Source organism: Oncorhynchus clarkii, chromosome 3 (assembly GCF_045791955.1).
Source record: "Oncorhynchus clarkii lewisi isolate Uvic-CL-2024 chromosome 3, UVic_Ocla_1.0, whole genome shotgun sequence".
In the NCBI taxonomy this organism is placed as follows: Eukaryota; Metazoa; Chordata; class Actinopteri; order Salmoniformes; family Salmonidae; genus Oncorhynchus; species Oncorhynchus clarkii.
Genome location: NC_092149.1, coordinates 35,293,752 through 35,321,739, shown reverse-complemented (window position 1 = coordinate 35,321,739; position 27,988 = coordinate 35,293,752). Strand labels below are relative to the sequence as shown.

General features: G+C 44.2%; 2 protein-coding genes across 2 annotated transcripts; both read left to right on the top strand.

The window, feature by feature from the left end:
• Window positions 1–12,744, top strand: LOC139405940 (prolyl 3-hydroxylase 3-like). The gene is made up of 16 exons (XM_071148393.1): window positions 1–335; window positions 648–832; window positions 1,269–1,427; window positions 1,979–2,171; window positions 2,691–2,822; window positions 3,059–3,201; window positions 3,777–3,866; window positions 3,999–4,051; window positions 4,165–4,244; window positions 4,437–4,564; window positions 6,568–6,663; window positions 6,777–6,927; window positions 7,392–7,509; window positions 10,850–10,925; window positions 11,254–11,394; window positions 12,115–12,744. The coding sequence occupies exons 1-16, from the start codon at window positions 23–25 to the stop codon at window positions 12,292–12,294; spliced, it is 2,238 nt and encodes a 745-aa protein (XP_071004494.1). The 5' UTR covers window positions 1–22; the 3' UTR covers window positions 12,295–12,744.
• An 8,198-nt stretch (window positions 12,745–20,942) lies between these two features.
• On the top strand, window positions 20,943–27,103 carry LOC139405939 (guanine nucleotide-binding protein G(I)/G(S)/G(T) subunit beta-3-like). Its single transcript, XM_071148392.1, has 8 exons — window positions 20,943–21,060; window positions 22,016–22,161; window positions 24,932–24,995; window positions 25,276–25,438; window positions 25,632–25,698; window positions 25,992–26,193; window positions 26,490–26,706; window positions 26,909–27,103. The coding sequence occupies exons 1-8, from the start codon at window positions 21,004–21,006 to the stop codon at window positions 27,013–27,015; spliced, it is 1,023 nt and encodes a 340-aa protein (XP_071004493.1). The 5' UTR covers window positions 20,943–21,003; the 3' UTR covers window positions 27,016–27,103.
• The last annotated feature ends 885 nt before the right edge of the window (window positions 27,104–27,988 follow it).

Below are 27,988 nucleotides of genomic sequence, written 5' to 3'. Positions count from 1 at the left end.
TCAAAAAGAACTACGGCGTACCATGGCGCTTTGCGCAAATCACAACTCTGTCTACGTGGCGCTGCACATCTCTCTTATTCACTCTCTTTTCTCATTCTTCTATTTAACCTCTCCTGTTGCAGGCATCGGATCTTCTGCAGGATCTGCGTCCGGACTCATAACCTCTTACGATGTTTTGTATTATACCGGGGTCCGTGCATACTTTAGCGAGGAGTGGGAGAAAGCTGCGGAGCTGCTCGAAAAGTCGATGTCTACCCGGGAGGCTCTATTTCGTACCCGACGGCAGTGCCATAAAGAATGTGTGCCAGCGGGATATGACAGGCTGCCAAAACTGGGTATGTGTATGTTTATTGTGTTGTATGTGTTCGGGTTCATAGGGTATGTGTGATAGAGAGTATGTCTCTCTGTCTCCACCTGTGTGTGCTCTGTGCATGCATGAAATATATTAAATCACAAGTTTCTGTTTGCCACTTACATTCACAGCTTGTATTAGGGCCTAGATACCTCCCAGGAGTCAGTGATGAACCTCCCAGGAGTCAGTGATGACCCTATCTATGGTCATGAGTGCAAGACAGTCCTGGTATGGTACATTCCAGTAATTGTGTGTGTGTGTGTGTGTGTGTGTGTGTGTGTGTGTGTGTCCTCAGACACAGAGAAAGGGAATGTGTGGGACCTATGGGCAGTGGACTGGGTCCAGCGGCGGGCTGAGTGTGTGCGGTTCTGTTTGGGACGGGCTGTCACTCCTGCAGGACAGCTTCCCGTGTCTGCCGACATTGAGTATGAGTTTAGCACCCGGAACCCCTATAACTTCCTGCAGGTGGTCTACTGGAAGGTAACTGTTACCATACTCACCTGCTGTTTCATTATGTTCCTGTGCATATGTGTGGCTGACGTTTGAATTATAGCTCTGAAGAGCTAATTGCATGTTAAAGCAACTACATAGGTTATTCCACTGGTCGTTAGTTACTCTGGTGTAAGGCATATATGATGTAATGTGCCAGCTCACTTTACTACATACTGTAGCGACAATATCCTACAACTACAGCTGTGGTCTTCGTGCATTCTAGCTCATCTGGACTTTTGACTTTTCTTCGTCATCGTCTACCTCCTGTTATTTTTTCCTCCTCTCCCTCTTTCTCCTCCTCTACGTCTTCTACCTCGTTCTTGCTCTTTCCCCTCCTCTCCTGCCTTCTGCTCTTCCTCCCTCTCTTCATCTTTTACCTCGTTCTCTATCAACTTTTCTTCTCCCCCCTTCTCTTCTTCCTCAGCTAGGGAAAGTACAGAAGGCAGCGTCAGCAGCCCACACTTTCTTCGTGGCCAACCCCAGTCACCTGGAGATGAGGAACAACATTGAGAAGTATAGACGGATGGAGGGAGTAACAGAGGACGCATTCCAGGATAGAGAGATGGAGACAGAGAAACACTGGGTAATAAAACAAATAGTGGGAGAGGAGGAGGGTTGTGTGTGTGTGTGTCTGAGAAATGGTCAAATAAATGGTAGATTGGATGCATAAATAAGTATTTCTTACAACAAAATTTGTGAATATTCTTTGATTCCCACATGTGGCCTGAGGGTTCAAATTCCTCTCTCTGGGCTTCACCTGAAGTACCTAACCAATCGTAAAAGCCCTTTGGGCACACACAGTAACCTCTGCATGCACCCACAGCATTCCTGATAACATGTAACTAATGGAGTGTACTATAAATGAGACTAGATCATGTGGACTTCACTGGACTTTTGATATCACTAAAGCCTAACAGTAAAAAATAAAAATGCAGTTCATTCCACTGTTTTGTTTTGCTTGTCTCCAGCAAGTCTCCATGCTTTCCGTACTTACTATGCCCATTGGGAGTATAGGCCATCGACGACTCCTCTCCATCGTACTCTGTTCTTGATGTTTACCAATTATAGCCAACCTTTCCAGCTAACATTCGTCCCTCCTCTTACCCCTAACCTCCACCCCTCTATTAACCACAGGCCCTGTACGACTCTGCCCTCACCTCTGAGGCCTCCTCTGATTGGACGCACGCAGTGGAGAAATGGATGGAGTGTGTGAACGAGACACTGAGACAGACTGATGAGTGCAGGGCGCAGTGTGAGGTCGCCTCACAGCGGCTTCCTGAGAACAGAGGAGAGGACGGAATGGACGGGGTGTTTGAGAAGGCTGCAGGTGAGAAAAACATGTTTGTTTGTTTAAAAATGTATATATTTGAAGGGTTTTATATATCCTTATTGAGATCGGACAGTGAAGAGGACAGAAAAAGTATGAGCGATTGTGAGTCAGAAGGGCATGGTTCGGCTTTGAACCCATGCTGACATTGGAAGCTGGGTTGTACATGTGGCACTAACCACTGGACCACACAGGTTACGGGAAAAACATGTTTGTGTTCATGAAGCTGGTTGTCTATGCAGGGCTATAGCTCACTCATTGCTAGTAGGCTGAACCTCTAGTAGGCCTCTAGTAGGCTGAAAATGTCTGTACGGTGATAGTGTTATATAGCATTATAAAGGCGGGAGTGTTACCAAGTCAGCTGACTGTAAACAGTATAATGTCACACAGTGCATCATTTGTTTGGTCCAAAACAAAGCAAAGATGTATAGGATACTACTATTTTTATTCTTATGCTTTTCTCTACTTTTCTCATCTTTCCTTCTCCTTATCGTGTGATTTGTATCTCCTGTCCTCCAGCACTCTCCCTCTCCCTCCTGTCCTGCCAGCAGGCCTGTGTGACTCAGGTTGCGACACGACCCGGAAGGATTTCAGCCCAGGAGGACTTCCTACCCACACAGCTGGAGCATCTACACATCGCACAGTTCAAAGGTTAGACAGGGGAACGGTCATATCTGAAGTTACAGTAATGACCACATGATGACGCTAACGACAATTATGATGGTAACTCTGCTTCTACTGCAGCTGATGATACTGGCCTGACTATGGCACCTGAAATAAATGTATTATTTCAAAAAGGCTCTGGTGTTTCATACAGGAGTTGACATATATCTAGTGAACAACCAAAGCTCATTTCCCTCCCTCTCTCTCTCACCTATTTCCGGTAGCGGGCGATCTAGGAGGAGCGGTGCATTCTCTGCGGTCTCTCCTCCTGTTCTACCCCTCAGACAAAGACTCCCTCAGTAACCTGGAGCTCTACACAGAGACACTGGGGGGTGACACTGAGGCACATGGGACAAAGCCCTCCCAGGTACTACTGGTGCTCAGCATAAAATGAACAACCCCTAACCTGGCCCAATAGGGAGGTTTCATTTTATAAACGACACACCTCAAATTTTATAGATACATTATTGTATCTTACTCTACTGTGAACACCAGTATATTGGTTTTCTCCATAGGCATCACTCTTTTAATTAAATTAAAATGTGTATGTATGTATGTATGTATAAATATATAGATAGATATTGGTCGCATACACATATTTAGCAGATGTTATTGCGGGTGTAGGGACATGCTTTAGTTTCTAGCTCCAACAGTGCAGTAGTATTTAACAACTCACAACAACACACACAAATCTAAAAGTAAGAGAAATATATAAATATTAGGATGAGCAATGTTGGAGTGGCATTGACTAGAATACAGTATATACATATGACATGAGTAAAACCGTATGTAAACATGTTATTGCGGGTGTAGGGACATATATATTTTTTTTAATTAAAGTGACCACTGTTCCATTATTAAAGTGACCATTGATTCCATGTCTATGTACATAGGGCAGCAGCAGGTGAGTCTAAGCCTCGGTCTCTGTCTTTATATTCTCAGGAGATAGCCAGGTATGTGAGCCGCTCACTGCAGGAGAAAAAGCTACTCTACTTCGGAATGGAAAACCTCAACTTTAATTTCACCGACCCGGTATGTTGACGTTGTTTATTGATTATCGCTGGATCTGGTTTGGCTCAGAGCCATAAAGTAGCTACTGTATATCAAGGCTATAAAAAAAAATACAGCAGTTTGTTCCTTTTGTGTTTTTGTCCTCCGATATAGGATCTCTGGACTCCAGAGGAGGTTGTTCCTGAGTTGCTGAGAGACACATGGAGGTAGGAGGAAAAGTGAAGGAGAAAGTTCATGCAAAAGAGGACGGGATTGTGGAGAGAAAGAGGCTTTGAAGTGCTATTGGGCGGTTGAAAGCCATTTCATTTTTGATTTCCAGAGCAGAAAAGGAAGTGCTGAATGAGAAATTGAAGGCGGGAGAGAAAGAGGTGGAGATGGACGATAGTGGGTTCTACGCAGGTAAGGATAAACATTAGTGTTTGGCATGTTAGAAGCACACATTGACGGATTGGTAATGGCAAAAAACATCATTGGCTCGGGTCACGGTATTGGGAAACACTAATCTGATAAATACCTCTTTGATTTAAATGTGTGTGTGTGTGGACCCTTTTCCTGTGTCTCACTCACACCTCCGTTCTGTTCCATCCCCAGGGGGTCCCGTTCCTCAGGTTGGTGTCACCATCAGCATGGACGACAATTCTTTAAATGGAACTAATCGCGTCGTGCTGGACGGAGTTCTAGATCAGAAGGAATGCAACACAGTACTGCGCCTAGCGACCGTAAGCTTGCATATTATTTGCTCAGAAAACCAGACTCCCTTTTAATAAGCCCTGTCCCTTTGCTGTTTCCCATTGGATGGGAAATAATAGCTGAAAGTGCAATATAGTGAAAATCACACCGAGCCTATCAATGGCCATATACTGTACATTGTATATGTATATAGTGGTTAGAGCGTTGGACTAGTAACCGGAAGGTTGCGAGTTCAAACCCCCGAGCTGACAAGGTACAATCTGTCGTTCTGCCCCTGAACAGGCAGTTAACCCACTGTTCCCAGGCCGTCATTGAAAATAAGAATTTGTTCTTAACTGACTTGCCTGGTTAAATAAAGGTAAAATAAATAAAATAAAAAATATACAGTTGAAGTCTGAAGTTTACATACACCTTAGCCAAATACATTTAAACTCAGTTTTTCACAATTCCTGACATTTAGTCCTAGTAAAAATTCCCTGTCTTAGGTCAGTTAGGATCACCACTTTATTTTAAGAATGTGAAATGTCAGAATAATAGTAGAGATAAAGATTTATTTCAGCTTTTATTTTTTTTCATCACATTCCCAGTGGGTCAGAAGTTTACATACACTCAATTAGTATTTGGTAGCATGCTTGGGGTCATTGTACATTTGGAAGACCCATTTGCGACCAAGCTTTAACTTCCTGAATGATGTCTTGAGATGTTGCTTCAATATATCCACATACTTTTCATACCTCATGATGCCATCTATTTTGTGAAGGGCACCAGTCCCTCCTGCAGCATAGCACCCCCACAACATGATGCTGCCACCCCCGTGCTTCACGGTTGGGATGGTGTTCTTCGGCTTGCAAGCGTCCCCCTTTTCCTCCAAACATAACGATGGTCATTATGGCAAACAGTTTTATTTTTGTTTCATCAGACCAGAGGACATTTCTCCAAAAAGTTCCATCTTTGTCCCCATGTGTAGTTGCAAACTAGTCTGGCTTTTTTATGGTGGTTTTGGAGCAGAGCAGCATCATTAAATAGTACCCGCAAAACACCAGTCTCAACTTTAACAGTGAAGAGGTGACTCCGGGATGCTGGCCTTCTAGGCAGAGTTGCAAAGAAAAAGCCATATCTCAGACTGGCCAATAAAAATAAAATATTAAGATGGGCAAAAGAACGCAGATACTGGACAGAGAAACTCTGCCTAGAAGGCCAATATCCGGGAGTTGCTTCTTCATTGTTGACGTTGAGGACTTGTTTCTCAAGCTAGACACTCTGGTGTACTTGTCCTCTTGCTCAGTTGTGCACCGGGGTCTCCCACTCCTCGTTCTATTCTGGTTAGAGCCAGTTTGCATTGTTCTGTGAAGGGAGTAGTACACAGCATTGTACAAGGTCTTCAGTTTCTTGACAATTTCTCGCATCGAATAGCCTTCATTTCTCAGAAAAAGAATAGACTGACGAGTTTCAGAAGAAAGGTCTTTGTTTCTGGCTATTTTGAGCCTGTAATCGAACCCACAAATGCTGATGCTCCAGATACTCAACTAGTCTAAAGAAAGCCAATTGTATTGGTTCTTTAATCAGAGCAACAGTTTTCAGCTGTGCTAACATAATCGCAAAAGGGTTTTCTAATGATCACTTATCCTTTTAAAATTAGAAACTTGGATTAGCTAACACAATGTGCCATTGGAACACAGGGGTGATTGTTGCTGGTAATGGGCCAATGTAGATATTCCATTAAGAATTAGCTGTTTCCAGCTAAAATGCTGATTTACAACATTTAACGATGTCTACACTGTATTTCTGATCAATGTTATGTTATTTTAATGGACAAAACATTTGCTTTTCTTTCAAAAACAAGGACATTTCTAAGTGACCCCAAACTTTTGAACAGTAGTGTATATATACTTTATGAATTCTGGCCCTGATCTTTATGGTTTTTAGGGATATGACCCAGGGGGTGGATTTGGAATTCAGCAATAGCATAAGTATTCCAACAGGGCTATAAGCTCATATCCTCCATGATGACTTCCTGTGTTGTCTCTGACAGGCAGCTGCATCCGCTGGGGACGGTTACCGGGGGCGACGGTCCCCACACACCCCCCATGAGAAGTTTGAGGGCCTGACTGTCCTCAGAGCTGTCAAGGTGAGAACGATGCATCTGGAGATTAAATCTATCCGTCTGCCTGTCTGTCGATCGCTCTCTCTCTCACATGGCCACATAGCTAATGAATAGTTGAACACTTTTCTGGTCTGCAGTTGGCTCAGGACGGCATGGTGAACCAATCAGACGCTAAGCTGCTGCATGAGATGGGGGAGAGGGTGAGAACCCTCCTGCACTCCTACTTCAGGAGCCCCTCGGGACTCCATTTCTCCTACACACATCTAGTGTGCCGTAGTGCCATCACAGGTATGGTCCACTCAAGAAATGCCCTCTATTTCTTGGAATGATGGTTCCAAAAATGTTTGGTTTCACGTCTTCATATTTCATGTTCATTTCCATCTGTTCTGTTGATTCCATTATGTATTACATTTGTGGGTCTCAATGCAAAATGGCGCAAAGCTTTCCTATTCAAATAGGGTTAAGGCCTCTAGATTTCATCACGCTTTTCCCATTTCTAGTGTAACCCAATAGCTAACCCCTGACTTGTATCAGGTGTCTTATCTGCTCTGTGTTATGTCACCCTTTGTGTTACCTGGGTCGTGTTCATTAGGGCACACAATGGGAAAACTGTCTAAAACGTTTTGCAACAGAAAACTAAAATGAGTGTTTCTTATTGGACAACTCCAGGTAGTCCCTCCCTATTTCAGTCCATTTCTCTTCCATTTGGTGCCTAATGAACATGGCCCTCTTGTGTTGTGTGTCCTGTCCAGGGGACCAGGAGGGGAGACTGGACCTGTCTCACCCTGTTCATGTGGACAACTGTCTACTGGAACCTGAGACCAGACAGTGCTGGAGAGAACCACCTGCTTTTACACACAGAGACCTGAGGTACACACACACTCATACATGCGCGCGCGCGCACACACACTCAGACTGGCAAAACACATGCACACACAGAAGCATGCAGATGTCTGCACTGTGCATGCACAGACATGTAAATACACATAAAAAACACACACATGTCTTGGTAGTTGAGCTACTGTATATAACACCACATACACTCCCATGTGTATGTATTTGGACAGTGAAGCTAAAATGGTACATTTGGCTCTATACTCCATCAGTTTGGATTTGAGATCAAATGTTTCATGATGCGACAGTACAGAATGTAACTTTTTATTTTAGGGTATTTTCATACATATCTGTTTTACCATTTACACATGAAAGCACTTTATGTATGCAGTGTGAAGTGTGAAGAAGTCCTAAATATTTGGAGAAATTCACTTACAGCATATCAGAGTAGTCAAAAGTTTAGTATTTGGTCCCATATTTCTTTCACACAATGACAACAAACACGTGACACTTACAAACTCGTTCTGTTTTGCACAATAGTAACTGAATGGTGACTGGAGTTTTATTTTCTTCTAAGTGAGTAGATAAGATGTTTCTGAAAACTTTAATTAATCCTGATAATGGCAAGATTATAAGAAAAATCATTAATGAATAATTATGAGTGAGATGACGTTCAGAGGATAACAACAAAACATGCTAACCTCTCACCATTACCAATAATAGGGGAGGTTACCATTTATTTCTATATTTTATATATAAAGGTTGAAAGTCATGTGTACTCCGATACACAACCCAAGCCGCACTGCTTCTTAACACAGCGCGCATCCAACCCGGAAGTCAGCCGCACCAATGTGTCGGAGGAAACACGGTGCACCTGGCAACCTTGGTTAGCATGCACTGCGCCCGGCCCACCACAGGAGTCGCTGGTGCACGATGAGACATCCCTACCGGCCAAACCCTCCCTAACCCGGACGACACTAGGCCAATTGTGCGTCGCCCCACAGACGTCCTGGTCGCGGCCGGTTATGACAGAGCCTGGGCGCGAGCCCAGAGTCTCTGGTGGCACAGCTGGCGCTGCAGTACAGCGCCCTTACCCACTGCGCCACCCGGGAGGCTGTGGTTAGCATTTTTGTGGGGGTATGATCTATATTCATGATTGTGGAGTTTTGATCATCATTATTCATGATTGTCCGTAATCATGGTAGCATCCACATTAAAGTAGAACTGTTCAGAAACATCTTCTATATTTATTTACAATGTAATTGACTCCAAAATGACACGATACATTATTCACCATTCAGTTCCTATTGGGTGAAATATAATCCGAAACCCAACCAAAACAAATTGCATGCAACAATTTTGTAGAGTCACAAGATTGACATGGTCATTGCGTGCTCGGAATATGGGACCAAATACTACACTTTTGACTGCTTGAATATGCTATAAGTAAATACAGTGCATTCGGAAAGTATTCAGACCCCTTCCCTTTTTCCACATTGTTACATTATACATTTTAAATACCTTATTTACATAAGTTTTCAGACACAAAGAGACTTGAAATTGAGCTCAGGTGCAGCCTGTTTCCATTGATCATCCATGAGATGTTTCTACAACTTGATTGGAGTCCACCTGTGATAAACTCAATTGATTGGACATGATTTGGAAAGGTCTATAACCCACAGTTGACAGTGCATGTCAGAGCAAAAACCAAGCCATGAGGTCGAAGGAGTTGGATTGTGTCGAGGCACAGAACTGGGGAAGGGTACCAAAACATTTTTGCAGCATTGAAGGTCCCCAAGAACACAGTGGCCTCCATCATTCTTAAATGGGAGAAGTTTGGAACCACCACGACTCTTCCTAGAGCTGGCCGTCCGTCCAAATTGAGCAATCGGGGGAGAAGGGCCTTGGTCAGGGAGGTGACCAAGAACCCGATGGTCACTCTGACAGAGCTCCATAGTTCTTCTGTGGATATGGGAGAACCTTCCAGAAGGACAATCATCTCTGCAGCACCCCACCAATCAGGCCTTTTATGGTAGAGTGGCCAGACGGAAGCAACCCCTCAGTAAAAGGCTCTCTAGTCTGGTCTGATGAAACCAAGATTGAACTCTTTGGCCTGAATGTCAAGTGTCACATCTGGAGAAAACCTGGCACCGTCCCTACGTTGAAACATGGTGGTGGCAGAGTCATGCTGTGGGGATGTTTTTCAGTGGCAGGGACTGGGAGACTAGTTGGGATCAAGAGAAAGAGGAACGAAGCAAAGTACAGAGAGATCCTTGATGAAAACATGCTCCAGAGCGCTCAGGATCTCAGACTGGGGTGAAAGTTCATCTTCCAACAGGACAACGACCCTTAACACACAACTAAGACAACGCAGGAGTGGCTTCGGGACAAGTCTCTGAATGTCCTTGTTTCCCAGCCAGAGCCCGGACTTGAACCCAATCGAACATCTTTGGATAGACCTGAAAATAGCTGTGCAGCGACACTCCCCATCCAACCTGACAGAGCTTGAGAGGATCTGCAGAGAAGAATGGGAGAAACTCCCCAAATACATGTGTGCCAAGCTTGTAGCATAATACCCAAGAAGACTCAAGGCTGTAATCGCTGCCCAAGGTGCTTCAACAAAGTACTGAGGAAAGGGCCGAAATGCTTATGTAAATGTGATATTTCAGTTTTATGTTTAATACATTTGCAAAAATGTCTGAACCTGTTTTTGCTTTGTTATTATGGGGTATTGTGTGTAGATAGATGAGGGGGAAAAAAACAATGTAATCAGTTTTAGAATAAGGCTGTAACGTAATGAAATGTGGAAAACGTTTAGGGGTCTGAATACTTTCTGAATGCACTGTATGTCCAAATACTTATGACTTCTTCAAATCGGGGGACTAGATACATACAATGCCTTTATTTCTAAACGGTAAAACAGATGTGCATGAAAATACACTCAAATGAAAGGTGACATTGTGTACAGTCGCCCTCATATGACACATTTGATCGCCAATCCAAAATGCTGGAGGGCAAAGCCAAGTTTAAAAACACTGCTTCACTGTCCAAATCCATACGGAGGGGAGTGTATATAAATGACAGACACTCCCATCCTGAATAAACTCAAACCAGTACGGCGTGACATCTTAATACTACCAGGGTTTGATGGTCTCCTCATTCTAAGGTAAACAAACACAGCCTAGTGCCATTCCACAGCCTAGTGTAGATTCTTGATTTCAGGCAGCGGGGTGTGAGGAAATAATGTGACATGCCTCTGACAGTGTGTTATATAGTACCATTAGATTTGTTGACTAAGCAATAGAAATGGCGACTGACAACTTTGACTGGACTTGTTGTTAAATGCCGACTAAGACCATGTCTGATTCCATTCCAGCGCTGTGCTCTATCTGAACGATGACTTTGACGGTGGGGAGCTCTTCTTCACAGACAGGGATGCCAAGACTGTCACAGTAAGTCACTTGACATTTCAAACTCAAGTAGAACACTTTACACTGGCTGATCTTCACGTGAACTTTGACCTATGCCCCACCGGCCCCGGTCATCACTATCTGGCCATGCTAGAAAGGATGGAAGCACAGCTTTCTAACGTATGCAATTCGAACCTTAACCCGTTCAGTAACTGTACACCTAATATTAGCCCTAACGCTAAATTAAGAACAAATAGTTGGTATTGTGTGTACTTAGTAAGTTCTGATGATGTTGCCTCTTCTATCCATTCTAGCATGGCCCTTATAGAGGCTACCCTTTCTGACGCTCTTGCTCTCTTTCTTTCTGTAGGCCCGGGTGAAACCCACCTGTGGTCGACTGGTGGGGTTCTCTTCCGGTCCGGTCAACCCCCATGGTGTGACCGCGGTGACCGCTGGCCGAAGGTGTGCACTGGCCCTTTGGTTCACCAAGGAGAAGCACCACAGGGATATGGTGAGAACTGTTATTGGATTGGTTGCTCTATATAAACCTGTCCCCGATCAGATATGTTTGGCATGACAATAACCATAGGAGTTGGTAAGACAGCACAAACAGATCTGGGACCAGGCTAACGCTATAATGCTATAGAGTAAAAAATAAAAAATAAATAAAAAAGGGAGGACCAACTGCTCGCTAGATGGTAATGTGGGAGCCATCTTGGTAGGGAAGTGAAGTTGATCCTAGATCAGTGGTTAAGGTGAACTTCTACCACAAAAGTGACTGCAAGGTTATTGTTTATAGCAACGTACTGTACAGAGCAACAAGATCAGCTGCAGACAAACAAACAGAACATGCATGCAAATGTAATGGTTGTTTCTTTCTCATTTTTCACATCTAGCGCTGACAATTTAAAGCTATTTTCCATATGGTAATTCACTTTTTGTTTTAGATGGCGCTTTTGAAGAGTAAGTCGACGTCAGCTAGGGTTGGTAGTCAAATAACATGTGACAATAGGCACTTTTTTTATTTTACCGTTGGTCGGTTTATTAATGATCTATAATTTTAAGGTTGAACTTGAGGAAAGTTCCGGCACAATTTTCCCTAGATTCTGAAGGAGCACTTCTGCTTCCTACCCCTCTAGCCTGGATTTTGTCTGATCACGGCCGTGGTGTGAATACGGTCCATTCAACCTCACTTTACCTCACACTATTGTACCCTCTGTGCCTCATGCAGGAGAGGGAGGAGGCTGAGTCCCTGTGGGCTGCGGATGGACAGAGCGTGATGAAAGGAGGAGAAGTAAAAGAGGAGGGAAGAGATGGCACCGCTGCCCCTGCTCGGAGTGGTAGAAGCGGAAGCCAGTCGTCGAGGAGTAGAGGGAGGGGCAGGGTGACAGGGGGAAAGGACGAGCTGTGATGAGCTGCTGTGATGGATTTAAAGACTGAACCACCCACGCTGAACAGCGGGGTAGTCCTGTTAACCTCCCTGCCCTACTTGGTGGACCGTCCCGGTCCAGCCACCAGTCCCCTCTCCCAAAAGACCATAAACTATTCTCTATTTTTACACCAGGCTTTTCAATCCCTACCCACACTCTTTCACTTTCTCTTTCTCTTTCTCTCTCTCTCTCTCTCTCTCTCTCTCTCTGAGACCATTTGTGAAAGAAGGTATTTTTGTCTCTCTCTCGCTCTCTTTCGCTCCCTCAGTCTTTCTCTTTGAGACGGTGTTGTGTGATTGTGTGTCTTTCCACCCCCTCCATTGACAATCAGTCCATTTGTGTTAGTGTAGGCCTTAGTGTTTGCTATGTAATGACCGTTACATACCTTCTGGAGAAAAGTAAAAGGAATTGAATAAAAGTTATTCAAAATGGTGGAGAGGGAGTGAGAATGGAAAAAAGCCCTTGTTGCAGATATAGAAGAAGAAGAAAAAAGCCATAGCTGAGGTGCCTCTGAAGTGGCATCTCCCCTCTGTCGGAAAGAGGTATAAGTGGGAGAGAGAGAATTTAGAAACCCCCTTTATTGAGTCAATGCCGTACATTACACACATGTACATTAAGAACATGACATATTAAACATCGACATCCACAAGAGCTCTCATACACAACCCTGTAGAAGGTTAAAAGGTCAACTCCAAACCTCCTGCATGATCAACTGTTTAACCCTTTACACCCATACCCATTCGCGGGTTGAAAAAGTCAGATTTAGAACATAGTGGCTGTACAGTAACAGGCTTGTACAGTAACATGCTCTCCATGACGTTAGAGCTCTGGCCCTGCGCGTCACGGCGCTGTATGGGTTTTGACTGACTGCCGTTTTGAACTTGAGCACCAGCGCTCGCTCGACAAAAGAAGTTGCCCTCCCGCTAATTGGGCCACCTTTGCAAATTGTTTTGTTGTCCGAGTGAGCGAAATGCTGTACATTTTACGGTGACTCGATGTATTTTGAAAGATGCGACGTTGAGGATTATAATAAATACAGCTTTGAAGTCATAGTTCAAATGTACACTTCACATTTCCAAACCATGAAACTCATGTCAACGTTGAGATAATTGGTGTGGATTCGTAGATTCCATTAACCGATTTCTTCAGGGCCAGGCTGCCCTTGAACTCTGTGGAGATGAAGACCATGAAACCAAGAGAGGGTTCACGTGTGAGTGTCAGAGATGGAGGGGAGGTAGAGAGAGCCAGAGGAGGGGAAGGGAGGAGAGAGGTAGACACATAAGGAGAAAGAGATGTCACACCTGCTTAGGGGACTAGACCGTGCAGTACAGAAACACTGACATAGAAAGGGAAAGACAAAGAGGGAGGGGGAGATAGACAAAGCTCTGCAATGCACAAAAAAACTGATGCTTCGTGGGGAGAGACGGAGAGAGAGGTATGCAGAAGGGGGGAAGGATAGAAAGAGAGATTACCGTTAATCCCTCATAAATGAGTGCATTTGTTTATGAAGTTTAGGAAATCTCTCCCATTTAGAATATGGAATCATAATCCAACTAGAATTCATTTCATAATTTACATCCAGTCTGACACACTCACTCACTCCCATTTAAACACCCCCATTTATATCTCCCCCTCCTCGCATTACTGAGTCACGGCCAGTCAAGCGCTGTTTACGACCCATATTAACTCTCTCACTCCCTCCCCCCCCCCCCCCCCCCCCCCCCCCCCCCCCGTGATAATCCTCGGGTGCTGCAGAATTGGGTCGACTGGCCCGTTAATGGACTCCTGGTTTTAACCGCTTCCATCTCGTAGCCTACCCTCTCCAGCCGGTGATTCCCAAAAAGGCCCCGTTAATCTGTGTTTAAGCAGGCGTACATCTATATCACGCATCTCAAAGCATCGTCACACTGTCACCCCACTTTCTAGCGTCAAATGATGTGTCTACATGTGTATACAAGTGATGTGCTGTATATCGGCAGTACTTCATCTGTTGAATATCACACGATTAGTAATCAATCCCGCAAACAAATTGATATAAGATATAACGTAAAAGGAGTCATGGGCCAGATAGTAAAAGCATCACCACCGTATCATTTAAATGCGTAAAGGAACACGTCATTTGAATGTGTTGAATCATTTTCTTTATGGTTTGATGTGATGGTGTTTTTCCACAGATATGACATATATATCCACAGATATATTCTATTTCTACGGTGGTTCCTCTAATTGAGGAAAGGACACACATCCATGTAACATGCAGTATATACACCTAGGTGTACAAAACATTAGGAACACCTCCTCTTTCCATGACGTAGACTGACCAGGTGAATCCAGGTGAAATGTTGCTTGCTAAATACACTTCAGTCAGTGTAGAAGAAGGGGAGGAGACGGGTTAAAGAAGGATTTTTTTAAGCCTGGACACCTAAGACTTTGGATTGAGTGTGTGTGTGCCATTCAGAGGGTGAATGGGCAAGACAAACCATGTAAGTGCCTTTGAACGTGGGGAAGGTAGTAGGTGCCAGACGCACCGGTTTGTGTCAAGAACTGCAACGGTGCTGGGTGTTTTCACGCTCAACAGTTTTCCGGTGTGTATCAAGAATGGCCCACCAGGAGGACATCCAGACAACTTGACAAAACTGCGGGAAGCATTGGAGTCAACATGGGCCAGCATCCTTGTGGAACGCTTTCGACACCTTGTAGCGTCCATGCCCAGACGAAATGAGGCATGTCCATATCCGTATATCCTTTTCAGTATGTCCTATTCAGATTTAAGCAGACATTAGCTACTGTAAGGCCGGTTTGATTGAACCCTTTTTGATACTATATACTGTCAAGTCAAGTGATCCTGCTACACCAGTGTTGGTTACTGCCATCACACTATAGAAGCACATTGGTCAAAGGTGACAAATAAAGACCGGCATACAAGCAGCTCAACAACTGACCCAGACAGAGTAGTCTAGTATTAGATCGGCTATCACTTCAGTGTCTTCCCAGGCTGTTTGTCGATGGCTGATTCCTCTGGCTATGTGATTTTACATTTAATCCCCTCCTCCCCTTTCCCTTTGTTTAAGACTTGGAGAGAGGGACAGTGGGCTGCTAATGGCTGTAGTGTTATAATTACGCTGTATTGCATCACAGAGCAACAGAAGGCTCAGTGCTCTGTCCTGGCTGTCACATCCCTACTGCAGCCAAAAGCTGCTCTGCAGGCTCACTGCTGGCGCGTGTAGCTTAGCTGAATGTGCGAGACCAATAGAGACGACCACACAAAGCTTAATAGATTACAATTCTCGGCCCCACGCTGGTTCTCTCAAATGCCCCGCCGCACCTCTTGCTCTCCAACTCTCTCTCTCACATTCGCTCGGTCTCTCCCCTGAATCCAGCGTCAGCGCTGTCAGAAAAAGGTTGAGTGTCTGTTCGCTCAAATGAGTCCTGTTGCTATTTGACCATGCGAGAGAGAGTGGAAGCATTGGGTTAATACTAACTATCCATGTGAAGATAAGTTCAGAAAGTCAAAGGGAAATGTAGTGAAACTTCTCTGTCTCTTTTTCGCTCTGCCTGTCTCCTTACTCGCTGTGTTTGTTCTCTCTCTCTCTCTCTCCCTCCCTCGACACTCTTTCTGTCCATCTCCTTTTTACTGTGTCTCACTTTTAGCAAGTTGCCTTTTTTGCTGCATATTTTTGAACAGTATAATGTAGCTCATTGAGACCATGAAAAGTGCCACATATAAAAGTGCCGTAAATACAGTATTATGGACCACACCTATGAACCATGGTACGAGCCTGTGAAAGAGAATGACCTTCTCAGAGGACAATCAAATCTACTCTATTCTTACCCATGTGGCTTTGTGGCAAATGTGTATCTTCATCAGGTCATAGTTAGGCAGGTCGAGGTGCTGGCGTTAGAGGTTCGTACATGCAGGTGTACTAGAGTAACTTCTCTCCCCTGGCCTGCGATGTGTCACCAATGTCCCCTCATCTGGTCCCCATCTCTCTGTCTCTGTCTGTGCTGCTGGCTTTTCTAAAATTAGACTTCTCAAGTTTACAAAACACTGAAGCCCCCTGCCAGTCACAGGCTTCACACCACACCATAAAAAGCCATGTCCAGGAGTGCATTTTTTAATTTTTTAATTTATTAATGCAGGACCGGTTCCTGTCTTTTGACCCCATGACACGATTGCCCACCTTTTTTGGTGTGCTATGCTTGCCTCCCTCTCTCTCTCTCTCTCATTCCCTATCTCTCCCGCTATATCTCCCACTCTCTCTCTGTTTCTCTCTCTCTGTTTCTCTCTCTCTGTTTCTCTCTCTCTGTTTCTCTCTGTTTCTCTCTCTCTCTCTCTGTTTCTCTCTCTCTCTCTCTGTTTCTCTCTCTCTCTCTCTCTCTCTCTGTTTCTCTCTTTCTCTCTCTCTCTCTCTGTTTCTCTCTCTCTCTCTCTGTTCCTCTCTCTCTCTCTTTCTCACTCTCTTTTCTTTCTCTGTCTCCCTCTCTCACCCCCCCCTCCCCTCCAAGCCCACCCTCTCTCTCTCCATCGCTGGATTTATCCCCTCATCCCTGATCTCTTCATCCGCTCCAATCCTCATCTGTTCCTCACAGGAGAGAGAGTGTGAGAGAGAGAGAGAGAGAGAGCGAGAGAGCGCAAGAGAGTGGAATATCCATTCTGTGTGGGACAGGAAAACTGAATAAAAAACATCTAGTAACAGAAGAGGGGTAAACATATGACAACCAAACGGAGGGACCCTGAAAAGTGAGAACAGGTTAAGAAACCCACTGGAGAACTTCCTTATTTGGTGAGTAGGCAGCCATACATTTGTATTTTACACCTCAATTGTTGTTTTCTTTGTTTGTAGTTTTTGATTGGATATGTGAATAGATGTGTAAGTGAAACCCTCTGGTCACAGTAGCGCTGTATATGGAGCTCTTGGTTGTAACAGATTTGTACAATTTTTGTCATTTAGCAGACACTTATCCAGCGCGACTTTCAGGAGCAATTTGGGTAAGTGCCTTGCTCAAGGGCACATCAACATATTTTTTACCCATTCGGCTTGGGGATTAAAACCAGTGACCTTTCGGTTACTGGACCAATGCTCTTAACCTTTTACTGCAGTGGGCTAAATCAGGGTCACCCAGAGTGATTCTTGGTAGTCTTAAACAAATCTACTTTGAAATAAAAGTATACACCTCATACACATGGTTTAAAAAAAAAAAAAGAAATCTGTACCATGTCAGATATAGAGTTGAAAAGTATTACATTTCGAGTTTGCATCCCAATATTACACTTTAAATACATCCCAGAAGACCGAAACATAACAGCATGGTTTGACATAGAAACACTGGATCTTCACCAGGTTTTTTGACATCTTTATTAATGATGAAATGATGAAACATATGAGTAATATTCCAGCCATGAGGCCAAAGAGGGCACTTTTGGTAATTGACTGCAGTAAAGGACTACCCGCTAGGCTACCTGCTGCTGCTAGATGAGTTTGGGGGAGTGTAGAAGTACTTTTAGTTCTGGTTTGAGTGTGCCCTGATTTTCTCATATAATCAAAGTGAGTGGGGTCTGTGGGATAAGTATCAATTTCATTTGATAGCACTAAGACGAGGGTGCCGTTTAATGGCGACAAAACAGTTTATCGATACTGTAAAATCTATGAATCCATTTTTTTCTTGACAACATGGTAAGGAATTGAATTGAAGAAGTATGGAAGCATGGCAGCATGGTCGATTCCTTGGAGATCACATGGAAAAACGACGCTAACTTGGATTGGATATGTTTAATTGAATGTTTAACATTTTTATCATAACAAGGATTTACGTATGATTTCTATATTATAATGCATGTAATATTGGTATTGCACTACTAATGCGCTACTCCGTTTACAGATCATCTTAAAGGATAACATTCATTGTTATCTTCTAAGTGGATTTTTCCCCCCCATTGACAGACAGTTTACACATGCAGCCCAATTCTCATATTTTGGTCTTGACCAATCACATCAGATCTTTTCACTTCAGATCTTATTTTTTCCAGAGCTGATGTGATTGGTCAATTAGTGGGGAAACAAAATCCGAATTGGGCTGCCTGTCTAAACGCAGTCCATTTGATTGATCACATCACTTGTTTAAGTGTTGTTTTTTTTAAAGAGCATTGTACATGATTTCCTCTGATACATCCATTTTGGAATACATTTGATTCTCTGCCGGCGGTATCACTGGCCTTGTGGGTGTCTAGTTGGCATAGGTGCTGAAACGTGGTACTTTGTGTTAGACCCTTTCATAGCACTGAAACACAGTTCAAGGCGTCGTCATTCAAATCAAAACTAAAGTGTTTTGCTACAAATTGGAAACAGTTCTTCAGTCCCGTTCTGAGAAAGGTCTGTTTTTAGTGCTAAAGGTTTGGCCACCGTTAACGTTTTTTTTCCATCTGCCTAATAGTATGTGACACAATACTAATGGTGTGTCAATAGTGAAAAGGTGAAACATTTACAGCGAGAAAACAAGATCTGACTTACACATTCCTACAATCCCTAGCTCAAGTTCAAGTTCATTGCCCATTTCATACAGAAATCAGCCATCTCACCCTATCTTAGATTTTAACCAACCCATTCTCTCCCTTCTCCCTCCCTCTCATCCGCCACCACTAGTTTCCCCCTCCCTCTCTCATCTCTCCATCACGCCCCTCCCTCTCTCCACCTCTTATCCAGATGCAAAGAACAGTCAGTAATCGGATGAGAGCAGATTTGAATCAAAAGGCTTCCTTTAAAATCTCAGCCACTGGGATTTAAACTCACTCTCTCCTGCATCGCCTCTACACACAGCCCCACCCCCTTCTCTCTCTTTCCCCCCCCCCCCTCCCTACCTCTCTCTCTCCCCCCCTCCCTACCTCTCTCTCTCCCCCCTCCCTACCTCTCTCTCCCCCTCCCTACCTCTCTCTCTCTCCCCCTCCCTACCTCTCTCTCTCTCTCCCCCTCCCTACCCCTCTCTCTCTCTCCCCCTCCCTACCTCTCTCTCTCTCTCCCCCTCCCTACCTCTCTCTCTCTCCCCCTCCCTCTATATTAATGCACTCCACTCTGCGACAACCTCTAGGAGCCATTTAATCACATGCAACAATGGCAGGCCGGGGTCTCAGGGACAGGATGGCAAAAGGGCAATAGCACAGTTGAAACACTTTTAAAAAACGGTCCCGTTTTATTGGGTTAGGACTATTTATAAACTTAATTTTCTCAGAGAACCAAATATATGGCCTAAATCAGATGAAGGCCAGATAAGGTGACCGTTGTGGATACTACTCCCTTTAGGTGAAGGAGCAGGACACCTATGTGCGCAGCTAACTTGAGATGGATGCAATCGCCTTAGGGTTAATTGTTTCAGGCAATTCTATATTTAGACGTATGATTTACAGTGTTTTCACACATGCATGTATCCTACAGTGCTAGACAGATAGGAACAGCAAGGAGCAACAGAAAGTGAATATCTTTCTCTGAGCCACGGCCTCTTCTCTCTCCCTCTCCCTTTCTCCTCACACAAATGAGAGGCAAATTAATTTGGTAATGAGATTTGACAGAGACACTTTAGACAAATAGAGAGAGAGAGAGATTGCAGCAAAGGAACACGATCAAAGCCAGGGATATAGGGTTTTCTTCTCCTGGTAGTTGTCGAGGTAAGATGGAGTGAGATCCAAATAATTGAATCTGTCACAAATATTATGCAAATATGTTATTAGATGTGTGGATGTCACATGAAATGTTATGTTATGTGATAATCATGTTTTTAGAGTGTTTTAAAGTAAAGGTTATCATCTGATTTCATAGAGAATAGTCTGATACCATTGCCAGTTATAAAGTTCCTAATTTGATAATGTGACAGAGATGCTTGAGATAGTCGATGCCTACTTTTTTGTCTTCACTGTAAAGTAGGCCTAACCCAAGAATATTTTGGTCATTGAAAAAAACGATTCAGTCCTCATTGATTCAGTCGACAGGATTAATTGCGTCATTTAGAGCGCTGTGATGTGATATCACTGGAATCACAAAAATATAAACGCTTTCTGGGCTGACGTAAGATTGGAAAGCTTTCAAAGTCTTTGGCACTAAAGTAAATTGAGATAGAAAAGTGCAGAGTAAATACGGTGTTTGTTTAGCTCGTATAAGCACGAGGAGAGATATCAAACGAGAAAAGTGTTGGCATTAAGATGACACGCCACACAGGTTTGAGTTTACAATCAGGATGGGAAAGTGTGTCCGTGTACATGCAGTATGTGTTATATTAACTAGTTCATATAGTTGCACGCTTGTATGTACGTGCGTGTGCGTGCACATGCATATCTGTGCAAGTGAGTTTGTTTGACTATGGGTGTGGGTTTGTGAGTGTATGGGTATTTGTGTGTGTGTGTGTGTGTGTGTGTGTTTGTGAGGGTTTGCAAAGTAGTTGAGGGAGGTTTTGAATTGCAAAACAGTAGCTAAACAAAGAAAAGTGTGGGTAGACCTGGATCTAATAAGCTGGTAACACGCATAAATATATCATGTGTTGTGTTGTACACAGGTAACAGACATTGACATTACAGTGAGAAGAATGGATAATGAACTGATAAAATACAATGTTCATGTTTTTTCCCCTCTCTCCCCCAGGATTATATCTGCTCACCTGATTTCACTTCTTGTCTCCGTCGGTGACGACGCCTACCAACCGTTGCCATGGGCGAAATGGAGGAGCTGCGAAAGGAGGCGGACAACCTCAAAGATCAGATCACTGTCAGTTATCAATCAATAATTCAGATGAAGATCACATTATTGGTCAACTCAAGGATTTGATAGCAGCAACACTCTATTTGCCAGCTCACTTCCCAACCATTTTCTTCCCCCGGTCAGACCCAGGATTCAAACTGGCAGCCCTCCGGATGCTAGGTCTCCTTTCTAACTGCTAGGCAATAATCGATCACTAGTGTGAATATAACGCCTGCCTGTGTTCCTCTCATATGCTAGTACTTTACTAAACTATTTGCTGAACATTTTACCATGATCATCAACCATAAACTGAACAAGAATCGACCACCAAAACTTACATTACAACTGGGCAAAATATATTTTACTTCTTGACAAAAACCGAGTTGTTTCAAGAGATGAGTCGTTCAATACATTTTACGAATGAGAGTGGGTCTAAGAAGTTCTTGTAATATGTTGTATTTAAATCCATATGTGGACATGAAGTATGCGGGTGGGGGGAAGGAGGGGGGAGAGGTGTTACTCATATGTCTTGGTAATAGGAATGTGAAACTTTGTGTTTTTGTCCTTTTTATTTTAGCTTTTTTTGTTTTCTCATTTCAAAATGTTTTTATTTGACATTTCTTTAAGAACTCTTGGAAAACTAGCCCTTGGGCTAAAAGAGATCCTAATGCAATAATATAAAATCTTAACTGTTCTGATCCTCTACCATAGGTGTTCATAACACCACAGTCATAGTCATATCTATGACAACAGTTATGACCATACATCCCCACCCCTGACCACTCTGTTCGTCCAAAGGCAGGAGGAGTAGGTGTAAACAGCAGTTTAGTCATATGTGATGCGTTTTCTTCTGAGACCAGGTTGCAGCAGCAATAAGCACACCTTGAAAATTAGAATCGTTATCACAGTGGTTTTAGCCATAGTTAAGTGGACCATAGTTATTATAACCATAACTTGACCATATACAACCATCCCTCTACAGGAGGCCCGAAAGGTAGTGCAGGACACCACCCTGCAGGAGGCGGTTGCCGGAACGACGCTTGTGGGACGTGTCCAGCTGAAGACCAGGAAGACGCTGAGGGGTCACCTGGCCAAGATCTATGCCATGCACTGGGGCACTGACACCAAGTAAACACACATACACCATACACAAGAGCACACACACACATACAAACAGGCACACATACGTACACACAGGCGCGCGCACGCACACACGCACGCAAGCTCAAAGTAGACAATGACCCTTCACAGACTTCTAGCTTTTAGCTTCACAGACTTCCTCTTTTCCTGAGAATTGCTTGTTGAGTCGTTCAAGTATTCATTCAATCATTTATGTTAGTTCTATCATTAAGTCATTATGCTCAAAAAAATTAAGGGAACACTAAAATAACACATCCTAGATCTGAATGAATGAAATATTCTTATGAAATACTTTTCTTTACATAGTTGAATGTGCTGACAACAAAATCACACACAAATTATCAATGGAAATCAAATTTATCAATCCATGGAGGTCTGGATTTGGAGTCACACTCAAAATGAAAGTGGAAAACCACACTACAGGCTGATCCAACTTTGATGTAATGTCCTTAAAACAAGTCAAAATGAGGCTCAGTAGTGTGTGTGTGGCCTCCACGTGCCTGTATGACCTCCCTACAATGCCTGGGCATGCTCCTGATGAGGTGGCGGATGGTCTCCTGAGGGATCTCCTCCCAGACCTGGACTAAAGCATCCGCCAACTCCTGGACAGTCTGTGGTGCAACGTGGTGTTGGTGGATGGAGCGAGACATGATGTCCCAGATGTGCTCAATTGGATTCAGGTCTGGGGAACGGGCGGGCCAGTCCATAGCATCAATGCCTTCCTCTTGCAGGAACTTCTGACACACTCCAGCCACATGAGGTCTAGCATTGTCTTGCATTAGGAGGAACCCAGGGCCAACCGCACCAGCATATGGTCTCACAAGGGGTCTGAAGATCTCATCTCGGTACCTAATGGCAGTCAGGCTACCTCTGGCGAGTACATGGAGGGCTGTGCGGCCCCCCAAAGAAATGCCACCCCACACCATGACTGACCCACCGCCAAACCGGTCATGCTGGAGGATGTTGCAGGCAGCAGAACGTCCTCCACGGCGTCTCCAGACTGTCACATCTGCTCAGTGGGAACCTGCTTTCATCTGTGAAGAGCACAGGGCGCCAGTGGAGAATTTGTTAATCTTGGTGTTCTCTGGCAAATGCTAAACGTTCTGCACGGTGTTGGGCTGTAAGCACAACCCCCACCTGTGGACGTCAGGCCCTCATACCACCCTCATGGAGTCTGTTTCTGACCGCTTCAGCAGACACATTCACATTTGTGGCCTGCTGAAGGTCATTTTGCAGGTATCTGGCAGTGCTCCTCCTGCTCCTCCTTGCACAACGGCGGAGGTAGCGGTCCTGCTGCTGGGTTGTGGCCTCCTACGGCCTCCTCCACGTCTCCTGATGTACTGGCCTGTCTCCTGGTAGCGCCTCCATGCTCTGGACACTACGCTGACAGACACAGCAAACCTTCTTGCCACAGCTCGCATTGATGTGCCATCCTGGATGAGCTGCACTACCTGAGCCACTTGTGTGGGTTGTAGACTCCGTCTCATGCTACCACTAGAGTGAAAGCACCGCCAGCATTCAAAAGTGACCAAAACATCAGCCAGGAAGCATAGGAACTGAGAAGTGGTCTGTGGTCACCACCTGCAGAACCACTCCTTTATTGGGGGTGTCTTGCTAATTGCCTATAATTTCCACCTGTTGTCTATTCCATTTGCACAACAGCATGTGAAATTTATTGTCAATCAGTGTTGCTTCCTAAGTGGACAGTTTGATTTCACAGAAGTGTGATTGACTTGGAGTTACATTGTGTTGTTTAAGTGTTCCCTTTATTTTTTTGAGCAGTGTATATATTTATCTGTTCATCCATTCATTCACACAGCTTGCTGTGACAAATACTGCTATGGTTTAAAACTGGCGTCACATAGTGCTCTGTGTTTATTGGTTAATTGGATTGGCGTTGCAATCCCATAGCTTGATTTAATTGGACAAATTAGTGGAACCAGGAAACACTTGACTGACAGTCTGGCAACACTTTAAACCGACACTATCCCTGAATCAATCAATTATTGCTGATACTGTAACTTGAATGTGCACTAACCCCCCTTTTCTTCTTTCATTTTGTCCTCTCTCCTTCTCCTTACCTCTCCCTATATTCTCATTTCATCTCATCTCTTCTCTTTCTCAGTTGTAGCAAGTTAGTACGCTTATTAGCTTTTCCTGGGTTTACAACACTTGGGGTATCCTACATTTGGCGGGTCTAAAGATAGCTTTTACTAACTGAACCAATGTTGGGCTGAAAAGGTTCTGTAACAATGCCTCTCTATGTCTAACACAATACAATCCAATACAACTTTATTGTCCCTCCATGGGGAACTCATTTGGCAACTGTGAACACTTAACAGACAACATAGTCACACATACTCCTCCATAGTGGCTAGACATAACTACATAGCACACAATATCATCACCAGCGTCATCATTATCATCACCAGCATCATCATTATCATCACCAGCATTGACCTCCCCATCATCATTTGTGCTGGAAACACCTGGCAATAGGGAAAAAGTGCAGTAGCATTAGTCAATTACCATGTCTTTTTAGATCAGTCATGTTAAAGACGGACTGCCATTGGGACTAAAGAGTCTCTATCTATTATCGGTCTGTCTGTCTTTATCTGGAGCTGCTGCAGGTCCTTTGATCTTTTACTGTACTCTGTCTCTCTCTTTCTCTGTTTCTGTCTCTCTCTTTCTCTGTTTCTGTCTCTCTCTCTCTGTTTCTGTCTGTCTCTCTCTACACCGGTCTTGTTCCCTCTACCAGGTTGTGTGTCAGTGCCTCTCAAGATGGAAAGCTGATAGTATGGGACACCTTGACCACCAACAAGGTATGGCAGACTGTCTGGGTTTACAGTCTGGGGAGTTTTGGTCATGGGACAGTGTTTTTTGCATGAATACGGCATGTAATGACAATATACTGTAATATCAACAATGTACTGTAATATCAACAATATACTGTAATATCAACAATGTACTGTAATATCAACAATATACTGTAATATCAAGTGCTCATATAAGTGCTCACATTGGCAAATACGGTGTGACACACAGGCACGTACACATACACACACTGGTCCACGTGAGGAATCACTGTCCTTCTCTACTCAGGTGAGCGCCATCCCTCTGAAGTCGTCGTGGGTGATGACGTGTGCCTACGCGCCCTCAGGGAACATGGTGGCGTGTGGCGGTCTCGACAACATGTGCTCCATCTACAACCTCAAGGGCAAGGACGGCAACGTCAAGGTCATGCGGGAGCTGGCCGCACACACAGGTACCACTCTCGACACTTAGCCCACTATTTGCATTCATTAAGACAGCATTACTGGCAACGCGTTTAACGATGAGCCATTTCGATCAAAGTCGACGTAAGAACATACGAGGTAGTATTTATATAGTCTATCCAATACAGCAATCTCGCATGCTTGTGTTGTATGGCTCTGATGGTGTTCTCTCTTATTGCCCAGGTTACCTGTCCTGCTGTCGTTTCCTTAGCGACAGTGAGATCATCACCAGCTCTGGCGACTGCACCTGGTAAGGTCATGGAGATGGAGTCTCTGAGTCTGGGGTTACAACGACTGACCAGAGATCAGTCCAATCTGTTAAATGCTACCGTACCATTCTAATTCTATGGCTTATACTGTACCCCTCATTTGCTACGCATAGTCTTATCTATTACTTTTCTGCAATGGTGCCCTAAACATTCTGCCTTCTTTCGCCCTTCCATCGCAACCCTCTTCTTCTTTGACCATGTCCATGCGGTCTTCTTTGCCCACCTCTATATCCATCCTCTCCTCCTATTCCCTCCCTCTGTCCAAACTTTATAGTGTTCTATGGGACATTGAGACAGGGACAGAGAAGACCATCTTCGCGGGCCACTTGGGTGACTGCATGTCCCTGGCCGTGTCCCCCGACTTCAAGATGTTCATCTCGGGGGCGTGTGACTTCACGGCCAAACTGTGGGACATCAGGGAAGCCACCTGCAGACAGACGTTCAGCGGCCACGAGAGTGACATCAACGCCATCGGGGTGAGGACAGAGGACCCCCAGCATTTATTCATTGCTTATTAATAGTTTAGTATTCTGAGTCAGATGCACTGCACCCAGAAGTTCACATGGACAGACAAAAACTTAAGTTTTTACAAATTTAAGCTTTAAAAAAAACACTTATCAAAACGTACAGTATCCAAAAAATGTATTTGATGCAACAGGTTGCTCAAACAGTTGATTCATTTAATGAGGTGAACAAAAGCTTACACCCGCTCTGTAGCTCTCCAGAACCACAGTTACAGAGACCACTCCTCTGACCTCTCCACTCTGTCCAGTTCTTCCCCAATGGTAATGCGGTTATAACGGGCTCAGACGATGCCACCTGTAAGCTGTATGACCTGAGAGCAGACCAGGAGCTCATCACCTACCAGGACTCGGGCATCATGTGTGGGGTGACCTCCCTCGCCCCGTCCCTCTCCGGCCGCCTTTTACTGGCCGGATACGATGACTTCAACGTCAACATCTGGGACATGCTTAAAGCCGAGAGAGTGGGTAAGTATGCAGGGGGGTGACTAGAGGGGCTGGAGGCAGAAGGAGGGAGACAGTGTGGGTAAGTAGAGGGGATGGTGAGAAGAGAAAGGAGGATGCGAGTGGGACAAAGGGAGAAATAGAGGGAGAGAAAATGTGGATGCAATGTAGGCAAACATAATATTTGCATACATTCTACACTGACATAATTCTCTTCATGGCTCAGGAGTGCTGGCTGGTCATGACAACAGGGTGAGCTGCATCGGAGTATCCTCGGACGGAATGGCATGCTGCACAGGATCCTGGGACAGCTTCCTGAAGATATGGAACTGAGCCAGTCCTCTAGTCTAGAGGACAGACAGAACGAAAGACTAAGGAGAGGGGAATAGAGGAATATCGTGAAAACCTGGTAGATTGACGAGAGGGATGGGGGGGGGAGACTAGGAAGCCATGGGTGAAAGGTTATTTATTTTTATTGTGCCAAGTCTTATTCAATTTGAGAGAAGAATTGTGACGAGAGTCTGTCGTCTCTTCCTACTTCCGACTCTAAACTTGAGTTAGGCAGGGGGGGGGGCTTTTGTAGAAAAACATGATCGTTGCATCAATGAATGATTTTATGTCAAGGTTCAAACTGAATTCTAGCGTTATATGAATATATTTCCTATGTCATAAGAGCAGTTGCCAAATGGAAACGGTAGAGATTTGGATGAAATAACAGGATACGACCACTGATAAGACTGTGTAGGTTTACAATAACTAGGACGTGACATGCTTTTATATCTGAGGCGAGTTAAACTGCTCTTCAGGGGATGAATATGTAAGCATCGATTCGTTTGATGGTTAGAATTCCCTTGTTGAGTTAAGTTTTCTATTTTTATGGTCACAGAATAAAATGGTTTAGCCTGCAGATTTCTACATGAGTGTGTGTGTCTGAAAGTTTACTTATGTACGTGTTGAAAAGGATAAGTTTAACATGAGTTGGGGTCTAATCTTTTGGCCTACTTCCCGATGGCTAGTCACAAAAAGGCATAAGCGATCTGAGTAAAACTGTTGGCTGGACAGACGGGATGGATCATATGGTTCACTGACAAAAAAAAAAAGAGGCAAATGCACAAGACCACAATATTTCACATTTGTCATAGAGGACTGGAGGAGTTTAAACCTTACCTGGCTGTGTATATCGAAGTGACAGTAATGGCTACACACGTGGTTTGGTTTACCACTGTCGGGCGAGCAAAACATAGTAGCAACTCTGTACAGCACAATGACTCAATGTGAGGTGACTATTTATTTTCAAATCGCATCA

Excerpts from the sequence above, each read along its gene's own strand:
- LOC139405940 (XM_071148393.1), top strand. The coding sequence starts at position 23 with ATGGCGCTTTGCGCAAATCACAACTCTGTCTACGTGGCGCTGCACATC. Across the intron at positions 3,867-3,998 it reads ACTTTAATTTCACCGACCCG|GATCTCTGGACTCCAGAGGA; the intron begins GTATGTTGACGT and ends CCTCCGATATAG. Across the intron at positions 4,565-6,567 it reads CAGTACTGCGCCTAGCGACC|GCAGCTGCATCCGCTGGGGA; the intron begins GTAAGCTTGCAT and ends TGTCTCTGACAG.
- LOC139405939 (XM_071148392.1), top strand. The coding sequence starts at position 21,004 with ATGGGCGAAATGGAGGAGCTGCGAAAGGAGGCGGACAACCTCAAAGAT. Across the intron at positions 25,699-25,991 it reads AGCTCTGGCGACTGCACCTG|TGTTCTATGGGACATTGAGA; the intron begins GTAAGGTCATGG and ends CAAACTTTATAG. Across the intron at positions 26,194-26,489 it reads GTGACATCAACGCCATCGGG|TTCTTCCCCAATGGTAATGC; the intron begins GTGAGGACAGAG and ends CACTCTGTCCAG.